Genomic DNA, 19,679 nt, shown 5'->3' on the forward strand with positions numbered 1-19,679 from the left:
GTCTCAAGTTGAGCCTCTCTGGGCATCCATTTTCTCAGGGGTCCCCCTTTCAGATGTGAGCGGGTTCTTCCTGGAGGCCCACAGAGTAGCATCAGTCCAGGCTGAGTCTATAGCCCTTCCCAGCAACCCCCTCCCACACCCCTCTCCGGCTTAGGGGGTCCTGGCAAAGGCAGTGGGCCAGGGGCTGACTTCCTTTTTCCTTTGTCAAAGCTCAATAGCTCCCTGGGGCTCCAGAGAGATGGAGATAATTAGGCAAATTAGCAACGCCCTCAAGAGAAATGACATAAAAAAGAAGCTCACCCACCCACCCACCCTGGGCACAGCGGGGCGGGGGACCAGGTGTACAGGGCTGTGCAGGGTACAGCGCCTCTCCCTTCTGCTCCCCCCCTCACCCAGCCCACATGTGCCCGGGCGGCTGGCATCACTGCGGAAATGAATTTCCCTCTGAAGCGAGTTCTTACAGGATGGATGGACTGAAGTCAAAAGCTCATAATTGCCCATTGCTGGAAGGAGGAGATAGGAAAAAAGAAACTCGAGGATAAAAATATCTCTGTTTTTTTATGCACGTTTCCAGCTGAAAATTGGTGGGAAAGATGTTTTTGAAAAGCCTTCATCTCTAAGCATATAATTACCAGGTCTCAGAACAAAAAGGAGGGAGTGGGAAAGAGTGAGCATGTTCTCTGAGGGAGGGGGCCTGGGGCCTGACCCCTGGGGATCTCTATAAATAAAATCATTTCTTCAGATTCTCAAGCCTGGGCTGGCTAGAGCCAGCGATGGAGGGGCAGGGATAACTCCCCCCCCATCCCCCCCATTTTACAGATGGAGAAATAGAGACTTAAGTCACACAGCCAATGGTAATTCTGGCCCTGCTTAGATTCTTGGTTTGCATGCTGCCTCGGTTCCCCCCCCCCCCCCCCAAAGCTTGTGACAGTGGTATGCTATGTCCCCTCTGAACAGGAATCAGCAAACATTGTAGCATTCCTTATGGGTGCCTTTCTGAATATGGCAGTGGGTCTTAGATAGCCAGTTTTATCCGGCAATTCACCTCTCTAGAGTGGCCTCCATCTCTTAAAGAGGTCAGCACAGCCACAGCCTAAAACGCTTGTGCCTTTCTCTAGAGAAGGCTCATGTCCTCGCTTATTGCCCACTGACTCTTTGTCTGCAAACAGTTGTATGAACCCTGGCTGTTAGGTTGGAGAGAGCCCAGGATCGGATACATGCAGACATGTGATGAGACAGTGGACTTCCCCTGGAATTTCTCACAGATCAGCATGCCAGACACAGATACTGGCTTCTCCCTGAATCCACACTGACCCCCACACAGATACTGACCCCTTCCTGAATACCTTGCTGACCCCCTCCAGTGGAAACTTCCTCAGCTGAATACCTCAGCTCATGTCCCCGCCCCTCACCCAACTGCAGTATAAAAAAAGCGCCCCCCTCCCTGTTGGCGTGAATCCACGTGCCCTGTCTTTGGGGGTAGGTGGGTCTCCCGGGGACGCAGAATAAACTTTCCTTCCAACTCTCTTTATTTTCTTCGCCACCTCCTGAGCCACCTAACCTAACACCTGGTTTGCAGCACACTGTCAGGCCCGCTTGACTGCTGGGAAAAGAGATGGCCCACAGCCTCAGCCCAAAGCCAGCAAGAAGTTGTAGAAGGAGGGAGTTGGGGCCACTCAGTGTTGAGACAAGCAGCTGTCTCCGCTGTCCCTGCAGCTCAATTCAGCACTGAGTAGTTCACTAGAGCGAGATCTGAATATTGGGATGAGGAGAGAAGGGAGAGGACACACTCGGAGGATTCCACAGAGACACCTTGGGGAATGGGTCCTGGCCTTCGGCCGCCAGCATCCTGCATCCTTTGCTTCAGAAAGAATCCTGCATTGTTCCTCAGTCTTAGTTTCTGAACCTTTTTAAAAAAACATATTTTTATTGATTTAAGAGAGGAAGGGAGAGAGAGAGAGATAGAAACATCAATGATGAGAGAATCATTGATCAGCTGCCTCCTGCACACCCACACTGGGGATCAAGCCCGCAACCCGGGCATCAGGGAATCGAACCGCGACCTCTGGGTTCATAGGTTGACGCTCAACCACTGAGCAATGCCGGCTGGGCAGACTCTGAATCTTTTGTTTTTAGTATCGGGGTTCAAAACTCCACCTTTAACCCACTGTTGTTCCACTCTATTCTTTGGGATCCCACTGCTCTGAATTTGGCAAATTTCTTTCCTTAAGAGATCATCTCCCCCTCCACCATCCCCAGACTCATAACCCTGGAGCCAGCAAGCTTATCTTTGGTCTGCCCCGGATTGCCCAGTGGCAGAATCTCATTTGCACAGGATAAGACCGATTTCAATTCCAGAATTGCCCTCATGAAATACTATAGACGTTCGCTGTCGCACAGTTGATATAACCCAATCTTATTAATTTTATTAGCTCAGAAACATCTTGTTGAATCTAAATGAAGTGCGAGTTAGAGAACTGTAATGGGAGGCATTATACTTAATGGGGTGTTGCCTAAATCGTTGCTGGCTGGTGTGAACAGAGGGCCTGGGGGGAGAGGGGTGAGCAGAGCTGCTGGGCGCCCAACTCCAGAGGGCCTAGAAATGATTCCGGGTTTAACTGCTGTTTGATTTGCTGTTTGCCTCCTTCTGGCCAGCAAAGGGAGCTTAGCCCTGGGCTGCAGAGCAGAGTGAGGGCACTGGGGCTCTGTGAGACCCAGATTGAGCTGCAACCCTCACTCTAGAGCAGCGGTGGCCAACCGGTGGTCTGTGAGGTCTGCAAGGTTGGCGGCCGCTGCTCTAGAGCAGTGATTCTCAAGGTGTGTGTGTGTGGGTGGGGGGGGGGGGGGGTGAGGGGTGAGGGGCAATATTGCTCCCCTAGTGGACATTGGCAATGTGTGAAGTCATTTTGGGTTGTCACTACCGGGGTGGGGTGCTACTGGCATCTAGTGGTTAGGTCTTGCTGTGGCCAGGAGGCTGGGGGAGGGGAGAAGAATGATCTCCCCATAGAGGGTGAATGGCTGAGCCAGGATATGCACTCAGGCCAGGCTGAGCCCTGAGCCCATGATCGTAACACTGGGCCAAGCTGGCGCTGCAGGGGTGAAGGAGGCAGGAAGGTTATTCTTCAAGGGCAAGCGACCGGGCTGGGGGGGCACGTGCAGGCTCAGGTGAGACAGACTCACCTTGGGCTGCCTAGAATGTCTGAGAATATGGCTCGTGCTGTAGAAGTGCAGTCCTCATGAAAGGTCACTCATTGGGCCACTGCAGATTGAGTTTGCTCAGGGCCAGCACTGTCTCCCATGGGCTGTGACACCTACCTGCCTGCGAGGGAGCTCCCTGTCCCCGCAGGTGTGCAAGCACAGCCTCAGGTGGTGCAGCCAGCAGACCCTGGTTCCAACCCACATTGCGTAACTCCCAGCTGTGTGACCGTGGGCATGAGTTGTCCCTCTCTGGGCCTCAGCTTCCTTACGGGTGCAATGGCATAATATTACCCATAATAATAATAATGCCAGCCCCACGGGCTGTGCAGATGGTTAACCACAGAACAGTGTGAATGTTCAAAAGAATGTTATTCAGCCCCAAGAGCAGAGATAGAGCCGCCCTTGGGAGGAGAAGCCACCAGGATCCCCCAGCAGAGACACCGGTGGAGCCTGTGGCAGGAAGGAACCCCTCTTTCAGGCCACACCCATGAAAGGTTGGCCTGAATGGAAATGAAAATGGAGCTCTGGGCCTTTTTTCTCTCTCTCTTGCCTGCAGACGATGGGCCTTACTCCAAAGGAGGCAAGGATGCAGGAGGCGCCGACGTGGCCCTGGCTTGCCGCAGACAGAGCATTCCAGGTACCGAACCCCTCTCCTTCCCCTTCCTCTTTCTCTGTCCTGGAGGCACAGAGAGCTCTGGGTGGGGGTCAGACAGCATTGGCTTTGCTGCTAACTTGCTCTGTGACCTTAGACCAACCACATAACCTCTCTGATCTGTAAAAAGGAAATATCTCACCCAGCGTAATGCAGCCAAGTGCCCTGCTTGCCTAACGTGTTAGCCTCACTTGTTTTGGAGCTGAGGGCCCAGATTGCCCCGTGCTGCCCCCTCATCTTCCATGTGTCAGCAGAGGAGTTCCGAGGGGTCACCGTGGTGGAGCTGATCAAGAAAGAAGGCAGCACGCTGGGCCTGACCATCTCAGGTGGCACCGACAAGGATGGGAAGCCCAGGGTCTCCAACCTGAGGCCCGGGGGGCTGGCGGCCAGGTGAGAGAGGGCTTGGTGGGGGCAGCAGGAGGGGGCTAGGGGCCAGTGGGAAACGAGCTAGGGCTTTGGTTAAAGCAGTCAGGTAGTTGTTTCCAGAAGCTCTCAAGAGCTGGGTGTCTGCGGAAGGAAGCCCTGCAGTGGGGGCGACACCTCTAGGCCCCACCTTCCTCGCTTTGCCTTTCAGCAGGTGCTCACCCGGCCACTGTGCCTCCTCCAGCCAGGCCCTCCAGGCTTTGCCTATACAGTTCCCTCTGCCTGGAAGTCTCATTCCCCATGACAGCCTCCTGGCAGGCTCCTGTTCATCCCTCCACATTGCCTCTGGGAAGCCCCTAGCCTCTGGCTGGGACAGCCGCGCTGCTCACACAGCCCCGTGTGCCACTTCTACACACATTGCCCTGGATTTCCCCACTGTTTTGGCTCCCTTGGACCAGGAGTTCTGTGAAACCTGGGAGTTAGCCTCTCCATCGCTGCCTCTCTGGATGGAGCCGGCACTGATAAGTGTTCAGTTGAACAGAACAGATGAGCGGTGAAAAGCAGGAAGAGTGTTAGGACTAGCAAAGGAGGTGACCTGGCCCCTCTGCAGCCTCGCCTGGAGCTGGTGAGAGCTCGGAGGGTGACCCCCAGGAGGAGGGGAAGGCAGGCAGACCGGTCTTGGGGGAAATGCCAGGCCTGGGTGTCAAGACAGGTCTAGGTTAGCATCCACGCTGTCCTACTCACTCACTGTGTGACACCGGACATTGTCTGACCTCTGAGCCTACATTCCCCCCTCTGTACAACGAGGATCCGGGTGACATGAGGATCCCGTGGGAGGGTGGGTATGGATGCTGCACCTGGCACCATGCCTGTGCCCTGGCCCCCTTGCTCCCAGGAGTGACCTGCTGAACGTGGGCGACTACATTCGGTCAGTGAACGGGATCCACCTGACCAGGCTCCGCCACGATGAGATCATCACCCTGCTCAAGAACGTGGGCGAGCGCGTGGTGCTGGAGGTGGAGTATGAGCTGCCCCCGCCCGGTGGGTGCCCTTGGACAGGGAACTTTCTCCGCTGCCGTGGTTGTGGGTGGACACCGCTGCCTCCCTGCCAGGGCCTGGGTGGTGGGGATCGTGCCAGATGGGCTAGGTGGGACCTGGAGACTGACCACAGACACCCATCCCTCGCCCAGGGCCTTTGCCTGCACCACAGGATGCTGTCCCCGGGGGTGGCAGGGTCCTGTTTATAACTCACGGTCATATTACATATTTATTTGCAGATTTTAAAAAAATATATATATTTTATTGATTTTTTACAGAGAGGAAGGGAGAGGGATAGAGAGCTAGAAACATCGATGAGAGAGAAACATGGATCAGCTGCCTCCTGCAAACTACCCACTGGGGATGTGCCCACAACCAAGGTACATGCCCTTGACTGGAATCGAACCCTGGACCCTTGAGTCCGCAGGCCGATGCTCTATCCACTGAGCCAAACCGGTTAGGGCTATTTGCAGATTTTTTTTTCCCTTAAGAGGGCAAGTTTGGGGAACATTGGCTGACTACATTGTCCCCTGCCCTACCGCTCTCCCCAACCTATCACCCTGCATAGAGTACAGTGGCCTAGCTCTGAATTTTCAAAGTTGGCCTGGAATTTGGGTAGCTGTTTGAATTCAACCCTGGCCTGAGCCCACCAGCCATGGATTCAAGCCTGAGTTCCGCCATCGTCTCTGTGTGAGGGTGGGCAGGCCCTTTCCTCTCTCCAGGTGATGGACAAAGTGGGTACTAGGAAAAGGGTCCCTCTAGGCCTCACTTGCCCTACCCGTTAAATGGGGAGGAATTTGCCCTTCCTATAGTCTCCGTGACTGGTCACCCAACTCTCCTGGAACGAGCTTTGGGGACATCTGCCAGCTCAGCGATGTGACTGAGAGACTCAAGGGAGTCCTCCGTTTTTCTCTAGCCCCTGAGAACAACCCAGGGATCATGTCGAAGACAGTGGACGTCTCGCTCTACAAGGAGGCCAATAGCTTTGGCTTTGTCCTGAGAGGTCAGTGTAAGAGTCACCCTGGGGCCGGGGGGCGGGAAAGTGGCTAATTCGGATTCTGTGTATGTTGTTTTCCTTTAATGAATCTGTGCATAAATCGGATATGCCATCTATATCTTGCTTCTGACTTTAAAGAGCCCAGGACTATTAAGCCAGGTGTAAAATGGAAAATGCTGCCAAGCAATGAAATGTAGGTGGTTGAGGGGTGTGTGAGGGAAAAGCTGTTTCAGAAAATGGTGGTGCCACTGAGAGTGAGAGCAAAGTTTGGAGCTGCCAAGCCATCAGGGCCGAAAGGGAAACAGGATGAGATCCGAGGAAGGGAAGCAAGCCAGTTAGCAGGGACTTTGGCCATTTCCTCTACTGGCTGGCGGGAAGTGGGATTTACAGCTGGTATCTCAGAAGAAGGTCTGTGAGTAGCAAGGATAAGGGCCTCAAACAGATGTAATGGGGAGAGCCCGCTGAGGGCCTGGGCCAGGGTCTCCGGGCATCAGGAAAGGCGTGGGTAGGTGATTTTCTGCCTCTTGCTGAACTCTGTCCAGGAGGGGCCCATGAAGACAGCCACAGGTGTCGCCCACTTGTCCTGACCTATGTGCGACCTGGGGGCCCTGCCGACAGGTGAGCCTGAGCCAGAGGAAACCTTACAGCCTTGCACTGTGCTGACCAACCCCAGTTCCTTGTGAAGAAGGCAGAGCTGGGACCTTTGTGCCCATTCTCCAGATGAGCACACTGAGGTCCAGAGAGAGTACACCCTTTGCCCATAGTCGCTCAGGGAGTATTTGGTGGAGCCAGGACTAAACCCCAAATGAGAGAGACCCCAAGCTCTTTCTTCCCCAACATTCTGTGGTTTCAGGGGGCCGTGGGAAAACGAGCCTTAGTATCACATTGCTCTTCCCTTCCCTGGCCTTAGTTTTCCTCTCTGTGGAATGGGTCCAATATTTTAGCCCCCAAGATTTGAGGCACGGAGATTGGCGTCACTGTGGCCCTCTGTAATTCAGCCCCCGCCCTCACCCTCCCAGTCCTGGCTGCACTGCCCACCCCGGCCCTGCCCAGACACGCAGGAGGAGAGAATGTGGAGGAGGAATGTACCCAGTTCCCAGCGCCTGGTGTCCCAGTGGGAGATTCCTGGCCATTTTAAGAGAAGCCTGGAAGGGCCTTGTCAGAATCTAAATCTGTCCTGGAACAAGGCCCTGCAACAAGCTATTCATAGAACCTCCCAGAATAGCTTTGGCCACCTGTTGGGGCCGGCATTCCAGAGCGGGGCCTTGACCCAAGCCGAGGTGAACCCCAGCTCGGGCCCCACCTTGGGGCCCCCGGTGAATTGGTTCCCAGGCCCATTTGCCACCAGGACAGAATCACTGCTGAGGAGCCAGGTGGGACCGTGGGAGGGAATCTCTGTGATGGGCAGCATGGAGCATCCAGCTCACCCCACTGCTGACGCCGGGTGGCCCTGGCGGGGCTGCTGTCCTCTCTGGACCCTGGCACGCTCTTCTATCCCCAGGGCAGGAGGGCGTGGTGACCCCAAGGGCCATCCCCCTCAGGCATTCTAGGGCTGAGCCAGGACTGAATGTCTTAAGCACCAGGTGGGGTGGATGTCAGAGCAGACCCGATTCCTGTCTCCCCTCCCCCACATATTCGCCTGCACAGGCCTAGCCGCTCATCCTGTCACTCCTCATGCATGCCTTCGCTCACCTGTCCGGTCCCTTTCTCCTTCACCCACTCCCTGCCCCTCCTCTGTCCTCTGTGCCCACCTTTCCCAATGCCCTCTCAGCAGGGCTGTGCCCAGTGCTCGCGCCGGGCCAGGTGGCTGACCGGGCCCTTCCCCGCAGGGAGGGCTCTCTGAAGGTGGGCGACAGGCTGCTCAGCGTGGACGGGCTCCCCCTGCACGGGGCCAGCCTCGCCGCGGCCCTGGCCACTCTGCGGCAGTGCAGCCACGAGGCCCTCTTCCAGGTGGAGTATGACGTGGCCATTCCAGGTGAGCCGGGGCCTGCGGGCTAGGGCTGGGCAGGAAGAGGCGGGGGGGTGGGGCATGTAGTGGGCACAGACCCTCACCACTGCAAAGGCTGGATGACCTGGGCCAGTCACTCAGCTTCTCTAAGCCTATCTGGGCAATAAACACTATGAACCTGGCATTGTTTGATGCAACGGGCATTCTGCTGAGGACAGTACAGAGGTCGCTGTTCTCATGAAGCTGACGCTCTGGTGGGGAGAGATGTGCAGTAACCAGAATGAGTCCAATAGAGAGAGTGTCAGACGTCAGTAAGTGCTGCAAAAAAAGTTAGGGAGAGAGATGGGAAAGGCTGGGAGGGACTTTCTAATTTGCAGCCACCCAGTGGGAGAAAGGCCAGGGTGGCTGGACCAGGCTGGTGGCTGAGGAGCAACACCGTAGGAGGCAGGTTCAGGAAATGTGATGAGGTCGATTTGCTGGCGTTTGGACATGGTGGTGGGACCAAGAGCAGAGGAGCTAGGTTTTGTTTTTGGGCCGCTGGGCGGGTCAAGGGGGGGGGGTGTGGGGGAGGGCTGTTTTCTGAGGCGGGGAAGGGTTGCAACCGGCATGCAGCAGGCTGTCAATAAATGTGAGCAAGGTAGCATTGTCCAGCAAAACCCTACGGCCAGAGCCCCTCAGACCCGGATCCCTGCCCCTCCTCCGCTGCTCAGCGACTGTGTGCACTTGGACAAAAACAGCCTTCCCCTCCGCTCAGTATTTGCACTTCAAACTCTTCTTCCATTCCATGTGCCAGATACGGTGGCCAATGCTTCGGGGCCCCTGATAGTGGAGATCACCAAGACGCCAGGGTCCGCCCTGGGAATCTCACTCACCGCCGGCTCCCACCGGAACAAGCCAGTCATCACCATCGACCGCATCAAGCCGGCCAGCGTGGTGGACAGGTGAGGCACATGCTGGGCACTGCCATGGTGAAGTGGGTAGCAGGGGAAGAGGCCACCCAGACCAGCTTCCTGCCTCCCCTCCTCTGGCCAGGAGTGGAGCGCTGCATGCTGGAGACCACATCCTGTCCATCGACGGCACCAGCACGGAGCACTGCTCGCTGCTCGAGGCCACCAAGCTGCTGGCCAGTGTGTCAGAGAAAGTGCAACTGGAGATCCTGCCTGCGCCCCAAAGTCGGCGGCCCCTGAAGCCCTCAGAGGCAGGTGGGTCCCCTTGGAGGATCTCAGGGCATCATATGGATCAACTCATTCTGACCCTCCCCATTACCCTAGGACAGTGATGGCGAACCTTTTGAGCTCGGCGTGTCAGCATTTTGAAAAACCCTAACTTAACTCTGGTGCCGTGTCACATATAGACATTTTTTGATATTTGCAACCATAGTAAAACAAAGATTTATATTTTTGATATTTATTTCATATATTTAAATAAATAAAATTTATATATTTAAATGCCATTTAACAAAGAAAAATCAACCAAAAAAAGAGTTCGCGTGTCACCTCTGACGCGCGTGTCATAGGTTCGCCATCACTGGCCTAGGATGGGCCACTGTCTTAGTCCCATTGTACAGAGAGTGGCCATGAGGCACAGTGGGGTTACGTGACTTGTCCAAGTGACCTGGCAGCTGGCTCCAGAGTCGCCAAGCCCCCGGTGAGGGTGGGGGCGCTGTGCAGGAAGGCAGAACCAATGGGCTGAGAGAGGTGGGTCCTCACCCTCCTTCCATGGACTGGACCCCTCAAAGCCCCGCAGCAGAAGGAAGAGCCGGGGTAGGACCTGGGGCAGTCAGGGAGGAAGTGGTACATGGCAGCCAGTTTGGGTGATCAGGTGGGGCAGGTGGGGAGGCGGGATCTCTGAGGGCCTCAGGGAAGCAGATGCTTAGGTGGACTTGGACGCAAAGAATTCACAGGGCGGGGAAGGCCTGGGAAAGGTGGAAAGGGGAGGATGCAGCTCTGAGCAAGACTCCACCAGCCCAGGAGCCCTGGCACACAGGCTGCCCTGAGAGCCCAGCAGGGGGGAGGCATGGCCAGGCCCTGGGACCCTGAGGCTGCCCAGGCTCCAGAGCCAGTCGCCAGTTCAAGTCTCCCTCCACCACCTCCCACTGCGGGCCTCGGCTGGGCCTGCTTTTCCTCCCCTGTCCTTGCTGCCCCATGGCTGCGCCCTGAGCACAGTGTCCAGCGCATCATGAGCGTCTGGGATGCGTGAGCACAACCCTGACTGCCTCCCTTGGCTCAGGGGGAGCTCAGGATCTGTGGTCCTGCTTTCCTCACTTCATCTGCACATGGGAGCGTAGCCTTGGGAGGGTGGGGGGTGGGGTGGGGGCAGGAGTGGTGAGTTCAGACTCCATCAACCTCTCTCTCTCTCTCTCTCTCTCTCTCTCTCTCGTCTTCCTCCAATGGCCACAGTGAAGGTGCAGAGAAGTGAGCAACCACATCGCTGGGCCCCCTGTGTGCCCTCCTGCCACAGCCCCCGGCCCGGCCACTACAGGACGACGCCCACCTGGTCCACACCTGCCGGCCAAGACCAGAGCCGATGTAACGTGCCCACCTGCTGTGACTTGTGCATGTTTCGTGGGGGAGGATACCTAGGCTCAGAGAAATTGGGGGCCTGCCAGCGTCACCTGGCACATTAGTGATGAGATGGGTCCCTGTCCTGGCAGCTGGGTTTCACTGGGTCTGTGAAAACCCTGCCGTTGTTGAGGCCAGAGGTCACCCAGCGCGTGGTCAGGGGGGTGGGCAAAGGCATCCCTGTGTCTCCCTGTGGTTGGGTGGCTCCTGGCACCCCCTGTGCAGTAAGTGGGAGTGCCCTGCTGGGGCTCACGGGGCTGTGCTCTCATCTCCCCAGCCTTATCCTCGACTCCATTTTCCTCGCCGGTCATGAACCACACCTTGCCCTGCACCAACCCCAGCACCCTTCCCCGTGGATCCCAGCCCATGAGCCCCCGGACCACAATGGGGCGGAGGAGGCAGCGAAGAAGGGAGCACAAGAGTTCATGTAAGCCATGGTCTCTTCCCTCCCTTGCCACAGCCCTGCCAAGTGGGAATCAGGACTCCCATGGTACAGATGAGGAAACTGAGGCTCAGGATGGGCCATGACTTGGCTGGCACCAGAGCGAGTCAGGACTCCCACTGCCTTGTCCCTCTGACTCCAGGTGCTTGGGCCCGGGGCTGGGTTGGCTCCCACAGGAAGGCCTGGCTGGGTCGGCCCCACTGAGTGCCGTGCCCACCTGCCCCACAGTGTCTCTGGCCTCCAGCACCGTGGGGCCAGGCGGGCAGATCGTGCACACAGAGACCACGGAGGTTGTGCTCTGCGGCGACCCCCTCAGCGGCTTCGGCCTCCAGCTCCAGGGCGGCATCTTCGCCACCGAGACCCTGTCCTCCCCGCCCTTGGTGCGCTTCATCGAGCCTGACAGCCCGGCCGAGAGGTGAGCCTACTGCCCCCTCCCCACTGGGCCTGCCGCGCTCACCGACAGCCAGGGAGACCGAGTCACCCACCACGCCTGGCTTCACCAGTTATCTCACTTACCCACCACCTCGACCTCGTCACCAGCCCCTGTGATAGATGAGGAAACCGAGGCGCAGAGAAGCCGATTCCCTTGCCCGGGGTCGCAGGACTGGCGCCCCTGTCGGTCTGAGGTCAGAGTCCTCTATCTGTACATCTTGTAAGGCACGGCCTCACGCCCATCGGACAGACGGAGAGACTGAGGCCCAGCAGAGACCCTTAGCCAGAGCCGCAGGGTAAACTGCCCGAGGCTCTCGCGCCGGAGCGGGGCAGGCTGAGACGCACACCTGCACGGTGGGCCGGCTCCCCACGGAGCTGGGCCCCTGACGGAGCCTCTTTTCTCTGCGGGGCTGCCCGGGGCTCAGGTGCGGGCTGCTGCAGGTGGGGGACCGCGTGCTGTCCATCAACGGCATCGCCACCGAGGACGGGACAATGGAGGAGGCCAACCAGCTGCTGCGGGATGCCGCGCTGGCCCACAAGGTCGTGCTGGAGATCGAGTTCGACGTGGCAGGTGAGAGCGTGCCCCTCGCCTCCTCCTCATGCTTTGGAGCCCTCTGCTCCCTCCTCTCGGCCCTGCTCTTGCCCGGGGCACAGCTGCGCGCCTGAGCACTAACCATGGGGAGGAAGGCACTGCCCGGAGGAAGGCATTCCACGCTCACCAGTGTCAGGGTGGATTTTGCCCCCGAACTCAGGTCAGAATTCTGGTCCTGTGATTTGGACAACGTGTGACCTTGGACAGAGCACAGTTTCCCCAACTGTAAAATAGCGAATAGAATCCTTTCACTACGGGGGATGCTGCTTGTGTTCAATGAGATAAACCACGTGAACACACCCAGCTCAGGCTCAGGAAATCGTCACTGGAGCCCCGCTGGGTTGGGCTTGGCTATGGGGAACCCCCAGCTGGCAGTCGCGAGGTCTGGGTTCCAGTCCTGGGCGCCACTCTGACTGGGTGGCTTGGTTGTCTTGAACCAATCTGTCAGCTCACGTGCCTCGGTCTTCGCATCTCGGGTGTAAGAAGCAGGACGGGCTGGCCCCTCCCAGCTGGGCGGGCGTCGATGTGGGGCTGGGTCTCACGTGGGTCCACGTCTGTTTGTACCCAGAGTCTGTCATCCCGAGTAGCGGCACCTTCCACGTGAAGCTGCCCAAGAGGCGCGGTGTGGAGCTGGGCATCACCATCAGCTGTGAGTCCCCTCCCGCCTACCGTCCCTCCTACCGTCCCGCCTGCCCCTAGGAGCGCGGTAGCCCGCCTGCCGGGAGGAAGAATCCACCTCCTGGCCAGGGAAGGGCTCTGTGGGAGGACCCGCTGCTCGGGCTCCCTGCGCCCTGCACTGCCCCGCTCTCTCCATAAGCAAGACGGGAGCTTCTCAAAGCCTTGGTCTCCGCTCTGCTCAATGGGAGTCTGCAGGCCCTTTGGGTGTCCGATGGGGCGAACTCCCCAGGGCCCATGAAGCCCTCTGTGACCTGGTCCCTGTGACCTCTGACATTGCCTCCTGCCAGCTCCCTGGCCACTCCAGCCACTGCTGGCCTCCGGGCTGTCCCCTGGACAGGCGATCCTAGTATTCCTCTCGGCCTCAGGCCTTCACACTGGCTGCTCCCCCTGCCTTCTTCCCCACCCCCTGCAGGCCTTTGCTCACCTGTCACTTTGGCAAGGCCCTCCCCACCACCCGATTTAAAACGGCACTGCCCTCTGCATGGTCCCTGTCCTTTATTTTTCTCCACAACATGCGTTATCATATGACACGCTCCCTTTAAATTGTGTTGATTATCTGTGACCCCCACTCGACTGGCAGCTCCAGGCGGCCGGGGATCTCTGTCTGTTTTGTTCACTGCTATTTTCCTTCCTGGCACATAGTAGCCACTCAGTAAGTTTTCATCAAATGAGTGAATGAACAATTATAGGATGAATTGATGAGTCGAGAAAATGAGGCTGACTGGGGCCTGGGAGTCAGGAGGCTGGTTCAGTCCGGCTCTATCCTGGGGACCCGAAGGGGAAAAAGTTAGGTTGAGGGGAGTGGAGACCCCAGCCACCTGGCCACAGCATCACTACCTCCACCGCCCTGCTGAGGTGGCCTCCTGGCAGGTGTCCACTCTGGTGAGGGCAGCACACACATTGGTGGACTGACCACAGGTCAAACAAGGGAGGCTGGGACACCATTTCCCTAGGACTGCCTTCTGAGAACAGGTGGCCAGTACCGCGTTCCTGTGTGGAACAATCCTCCGCCCCACCCCAGGCCTTGAGGGAGGTTCTTCCAGCTCTGCAGTCGATGGAGGTGGGAGTGTAAGCCATCCAGGAGCGGAAGCTGCCTCCAGCCCAGACACCTCCGGGCAGGGTCACAGGTGCAGTGGCACAGGCTGTACTTGACACAGGGGTGCCCATTCAAGGTGGACTTACACTTTTCTTATGTTTTCTCGGGAGTGATTGGAAGGGGCACTTTTGTCTCATCTGCAAAGATGCCATACGGGCTAGCAGGCAATCCGACCACCTGCTCAGTAACGGGGAAACCCATTAGCCCAAACGGATTCTTTTCTCAAGAAAACTAGCCATTCCTGCCACACACATTGCCTTAGGCCCTGTTCCCCAGGAAACAGCTGCTCAGACAGGGAGCTACATGCAGGGGGTATACTGAGGAGGCCTCTTAAGACCAACACCTGTTGCCATGAGGGAACAGGACTGGGCACAGGGAGAAGTGGAGCTGCCGTGCAGCAGCAACAGAGGCTCAGCCAATCCCATTGGAGAGCGAGCTCTCAGCTGGGAGGCCTTGCAAGTTGCCCTGAGCTGAGGCTGGAGCTGGGCCTGTGCATCATCTCCTGGACCAGCCATTGGATGTAGGCTGCACCAGGAGCGGCATGGCCTTGGGTGAGGCGACTCCCTTGGCCAAAGGGGGTTCCCAGAATGGGACTCTGCGGTGAGCCGTCAGTAGCCAACACTCCCTGCAGGCCATTGTGGAAGAATCATGCAGTTCTGGGTACCGGCCTGAGCCAGGTGCTGGGAACACAGACACCAGCTACCCGCAAGGAGCTCACAGTTTGCTGGGGGATGGGCAAGAGGAAAAAATGGCTGATGTGGATGGAGCACCCACTATGTGCCAGGAGCCTGCAGTATCTAGTTTAATCTCAGGATGCCCCTGTGGGGTGTGTGGCATCACCTCCACTTTGCAGAAGGGAAACTGAGGCACAGAGAGGTGAGCTGATCTGCTCACAGCCACCTAACCAGGCAGCAGTGAGAGCAGGGCTTGTGGCCCCACGTCCATGCCCCAATCCTGGGTAGCCCCGCCCCAGGCTGAGTCGTGGCCTCTCTTCCTCCAGCGGCCAGCAGGAAGCGAGGGGAGCCGCTGACCATCTCTGACATCAAGAAAGGCAGTGTGGCACACAGGTAGGGGTGCCCCTGGGCCTGGGGTGGGGTGAGTAGGCCATGGGGGTGGGTAGGGCACTGGCATATGCCAGGCTCCATCCTGCCACACACCCCTGCTCACGCAGGACTGGCACCCTCGAGCCAGGGGACAAGCTGCTGGCCATCGACAATATCCGCCTGGACAACTGTGCCATGGAGGACGCCGTGCAGATCCTGCGGCAGTGCGAGGACCTGGTGAAGCTGAAGATCCGGAAGGACGAGGACAACTCGGGTACAGCCCCACCCTGCCCTGCCACCTCTCGCGGTCCCCCAGACCAGCGGTTCCCAGCTTGCAATTCGGGGCTCCCTCTGGCTGGGGAGGAATGGTGGTGGTGCCACCTGAGAGCTGGCCGGTGGAGACCCCTTGACTGGACAGATGCAGGGAGGGGCGGCACCACAGACTCCTCACTGTCCCTGGGGCCCTCCAGGGCCCTTGTGAGTCCGTGGGGGTTTGAGTCACCAGCTGCATCCCCCATGCCGTACACAAAGCCTGGCAGGGGTGGCCCGTGGGGAGCAGCTGTGAGAGATGAGCGGGTGGGGTGTGAATGAAAGGCGGGATCCCCGCACCACTGTGTGGGTAGATGTGCGAGTGAATAAAATAAGCAAACCCTGCAAACTCAGACACAGCTGAGGCCAGACGGGGACATACGCGAGTGAACTGACAGGAGGTAAGAGCAATGGTACAGGTTGGGAGGCAAAAGGGAAGGTGAGGGTTGGGCCACTGAAGGGCAAATCCCTGATCCAGAGGGGCCGTCACCACCTGCTACCTGGGCAAGAGGGTCTCTTGGCCGATTTTTTTTTTTTTTTTAAGGAAAGTTGGAAATCTGGTTTCTTCTCATCGTGATTAGCATTATCACGATCATTATTTCTATTCCGTGTGGCGTGTGAAGTCTGCATTTTAAAATGTTCGTTCCACGTTCCTGCTCTTTCTTTTTCTAAATGGTGTTTGGGTGGAAGAAAGCATTTTGGAGGCAGAAGATGGGCTCAGGGCCCCCAGGCTGCACCAGCTGCCGTCACAGCACGAATGAATGTGTCAATGGATGGATGAGTGAATGGATGAGTATGAGGGAGTCAGTGCACCAAGGTTTGGGGAGCTGGGGGTACCCAGCTCCTGGACCCTGCTCTGCTGGATCCTGCCCCTGATGGGTGTCACCCTTGCAGATGAGCAGGAGACCACGGGTGCCATCAGCTACACGGTGGAGCTGAAACGCTACGGAGGCCCCCTGGGCATCACCATCTCAGGCACGGAGGAGCCTTTTGACCCCATTGTCATCTCCGGCCTCACCAAGCGTGGTCTGGCTGAGAGGTGAGCCGGGGCTCTGTAGGGACACACTCGGCGGGTCAGGGGCAGAACAGGGCTGTGGGATTAGCCAGACAGGATTCTGACCTTTGTTCCAGCATCTATGCTCTGGGGGACATAGGGCCTGTCCCTTCCTTCTCTGAGCCTCATTTCCACAGTCGGGCCAGCGCCCTGCAGACCTCCCAGCTCCGGGTCAGTGCTGGGTAATGTGCTGATCCCTCTGTTGCCTCCCTTGCGGGGCAGTCAGCACTGTGAGCCTTTTTGGAGCACGTGTGTGCCTTCGTATACAGGGGCCGAGCCCAGTACCCTGGGTCCCAGCACCCGGATCGCGGCACAGCCTGGGACCTTTCCTGGCACATTGGAGGCCTGCCCCTGCTATCCTCTCCCCTGGAGAGTGTCCCCCAAACTGTAGCAGCTGGAAGAGGGGATGTCCCAGGTTCTTCGGTTGGTTGGGGGAGCAGATAGATCTGGGACCCAGAGGTGGAAGGGGCCCCACAGGATTCACAGGTCGGCCACGCCAGTGTGGGTGGGAGGGTGCATTCTCCCTTCAGCTGGGCAGCGAGCTCCCAGCACCGAGAAGAGCTGGTTGTGAAGGGGGAGCCTGACCAGGCTGGAGGGGCACGAGGGGTCCTTGAAGGATGGAGTGCAGGAGGGGCCACACAAGGAGAGGGTGCAGCAGAAGGATTGGAGACTCCGCAGAAGGATTGGAGACTCCGCAGGACAGCTCCCTGTGGCGTCCCCGCTCCTCGAGCGCCCCCTGCTGGCCATCTGGTAGACTGCAGAGGTCTGTGTGGACCGTTCTGACATCAAATGTCTTCACTCCCACGTTTGCTGGGTACCTACAGTGTGGCAGCCCGTTCTGGGTGCCTGGGGACTGGGGACGGGGACGCAACACACAATTCCCTCTGCCTTCATTGGGCTGATCTAGCTTGCCGTCCAACTGCAATATAATGCAAGCCACCAATTCATGTATCAGCTTTCTAGTAGCCACATTAGGAAAGCAAAAAGGAACAAAATGAATCTTAAAATATCCCAACATGTAATCAACACAAAAATTATTAACACAATATTTTACATTCTTTTGTTCATACCACATCTTCAGAGTCTGGTGTGTATCTTACACCTTCAGCACATCTCATTTCAGGCCAGCACATTTCAGGGGCCTGGTAGCCACCCGTGGCTGGTAGCACAGCTCGGACCTCCCTCCCCGAATCTGCCGTTCCCTGACTCACTCACTCCCCGGGCCCCAGGGGAGCTTGCTGGGCAAAGCTGAAGATAAGGGCACTCCGGGATGGACCCGCTGTAAGCTCCCACCTGGGGGGAGGGAACATCTGTTTGGGGTTTAAGACCCCCGCCCCAATCCTCTGCCTCTTTTTCCCCCACCTGGGTCCAGTGCATCCTCAGCAGAGGCTGAACTTCTCTCCCACCCTCAGTCCTGGCTGCTCCGCACAATCGCCTTCCCCTGCCCGAGTCCCATAGATTTAATTGTTCGGGGGCGGGGCCCAGCATCTGCATTTTAAAACAGCTCCTCAGGTTATTCTAATAGTATCCGGGCAGAAAACCACGGGGCCCTGGGATTATGCTCATTCTCTAGGTGGGGAAACTGAGGCCCAGGGAGAGGGAACAGCTACCCATGTATTTCTGCTGGATGGAAACATTAACCCATCCTATTCATCCACCCTTCAATATTAATTTGATAAAATATGCATTATCACCCTTATTTTATAGAGGAGGGAACTGAGGGAAGTTAAGATCATGTAGCTAGAATTTGACAGCTAGTTTGTGGGGTTGAAACCATGCTCAAAACGCATGCTTGACATTGGTTCTAGAACCTAACTTTAGAGTTAGGCAGGATAATCCCTTCCCAGACTCTAGACCAGTGGTTCTCAACCTTGGCTGCACATTAGGATCACCTGGGAATCTTTTTAAAATCCTGATTTCTGGGCCTCATCCTCTGGAAATTCTGTTTCTTTGTTATGGGGTGAGGCCATAACATTAGTAACAAAGAAACAGAATTTCCGGAGGATGAGGCCCAGAAATCGGGATTTTAAAAAGATTCCCAGGTGGTTCTCATGTGCAGCCGAGGTTGAGAACCACTGCTCTAGACTTTATACTTCGGTTAATGCAACTCATAGTCACACTTGCTGACTTTTTGCAGCTGGGTTTACCTGAGGGTCAGCCAGGCGTGTGCCTTGGGCTCCCAGTTTTCCTAGGGCATCTCCTCACTCTGAAACCCTGAGTGCCTAGCTCTTACCCTCTGCCCTGTGCCTCCTCCCCAGGACTGGCGCTATCCACGTTGGGGACCGTATCTTGGCCATCAACAGCGTTAGCCTCAAGGGCCGGCCACTGAGTGAGGCCATCCACCTCCTGCAGGTGGCTGGTGAGACCGTCACACTGAAGATCAAGAAGCAGCTAGACCGTGAGCCTCCCCTGCTCCCTGGGACCATGCAGCCCATTTCAGAAGGGGGGGCTCTGTGCCTCTGGGCCAGGCTTCGTGCCCCCTCTCACAGAATCCTTGCTGAGCCCTGTGGAGGTGGGAGGGTACCTGAGACTCTGAGGGGACAAGACCCAGAGAGGGGAGAGGTGGGCCCAAGGTCACATGGCTGGTGTGGGGCAGTCTGGGTCTGAACCCTGTTCTTCATCACCTTCTGCCTCTTAAGACTGCTTGCTGCACCTTGTGGCCGTAACTTGTGCATTCCTCAGCTCCCCCTGGACTTGTCCCTTGTGTCTCGGCAGGACTACAGTGGAAGGACCCTGAGCTTTGGGGTCTTCCTTCTAATCTGGGCTCCACTGTTGCTCCCCATGTGACCTTGGGCATGTTGTTCAGCTTCCCTGAGCCTCGGTGTTCCCATCTGTGAAATGGGTTTGTCTATCAGTGTGGCACCTCCCACTTGTCAGACTGACTGCCCAGCAGCAGGCTAAGGGGGCTCAGTGCCTGTGGATTCCCACACCAGACTCCAGTGGGGAAACTGAGGCTTTCTGAGCATCTCTATCTCCGAGGTCAGAGGCCAGTGGCAGTGACTCCCACCCCCCTTTGCCTCCTAGGCCCACTCGCACCTCACAAGTCAGGCAGCTTCAGCGAGCCCAGTGATGCGGATGAGGACCCGCCAGAGGCACTCAAAGGAGGACAGCTGACGGCCCGGTTCTCGCCCGCTGTGCCGAGCGTGGACAGCGCCTTGGAGTCCTGGGACAGCTCGGCCACAGAGAGTGGCTTTGGGGGCCCAGGTAACACCTCGGAGCCCCTGGACAAGCAGCATGCTCTCTCTGGGTCTCCCCAACTGCCAGGCCTTTGCAGGG

General features: G+C 57.3%; 1 protein-coding gene across 4 annotated transcripts in view; it reads left to right on the forward strand.

Annotated features, from left to right (window-relative positions):
• Positions 1–19,679, forward strand: part of GRIP2 (glutamate receptor interacting protein 2) — an 83,921-nt gene that overhangs the window by 53,450 nt on the left and 10,792 nt on the right. For 3 of the 4 annotated variants that reach the window (XM_059663684.1, XM_059663688.1, XM_059663686.1), the window contains exons 2-19: positions 3,755–3,835; positions 4,105–4,240; positions 5,109–5,254; positions 6,168–6,254; positions 6,791–6,866; positions 8,078–8,223; positions 8,990–9,137; positions 9,229–9,398; positions 10,596–10,724; positions 11,035–11,184; positions 11,428–11,614; positions 12,057–12,202; positions 12,792–12,872; positions 14,998–15,064; positions 15,169–15,314; positions 16,244–16,388; positions 18,662–18,801; positions 19,428–19,607. In XM_059663684.1, the coding sequence (XP_059519667.1) occupies positions 3,755–3,835; positions 4,105–4,240; positions 5,109–5,254; positions 6,168–6,254; positions 6,791–6,866; positions 8,078–8,223; positions 8,990–9,137; positions 9,229–9,398; positions 10,596–10,724; positions 11,035–11,184; positions 11,428–11,614; positions 12,057–12,202; positions 12,792–12,872; positions 14,998–15,064; positions 15,169–15,314; positions 16,244–16,388; positions 18,662–18,801; positions 19,428–19,607 (2,361 nt within the window). Of the gene's footprint in view, positions 1–3,754; positions 3,836–4,104; positions 4,241–5,108; positions 5,255–6,167; positions 6,255–6,790; positions 6,867–8,077; positions 8,224–8,989; positions 9,138–9,228; positions 9,399–10,595; positions 10,725–11,034; positions 11,185–11,427; positions 11,615–12,056; positions 12,203–12,791; positions 12,877–14,997; positions 15,065–15,168; positions 15,315–16,243; positions 16,389–18,661; positions 18,802–19,427; positions 19,608–19,679 lie in introns of all 4 variants that reach the window. The other variant, XM_059663685.1, reaches the window with a different exon arrangement.

This window comes from Myotis daubentonii, chromosome 14, assembly GCF_963259705.1.
Source record: "Myotis daubentonii chromosome 14, mMyoDau2.1, whole genome shotgun sequence".
Taxonomy (NCBI): domain Eukaryota; kingdom Metazoa; phylum Chordata; class Mammalia; order Chiroptera; family Vespertilionidae; genus Myotis; species Myotis daubentonii.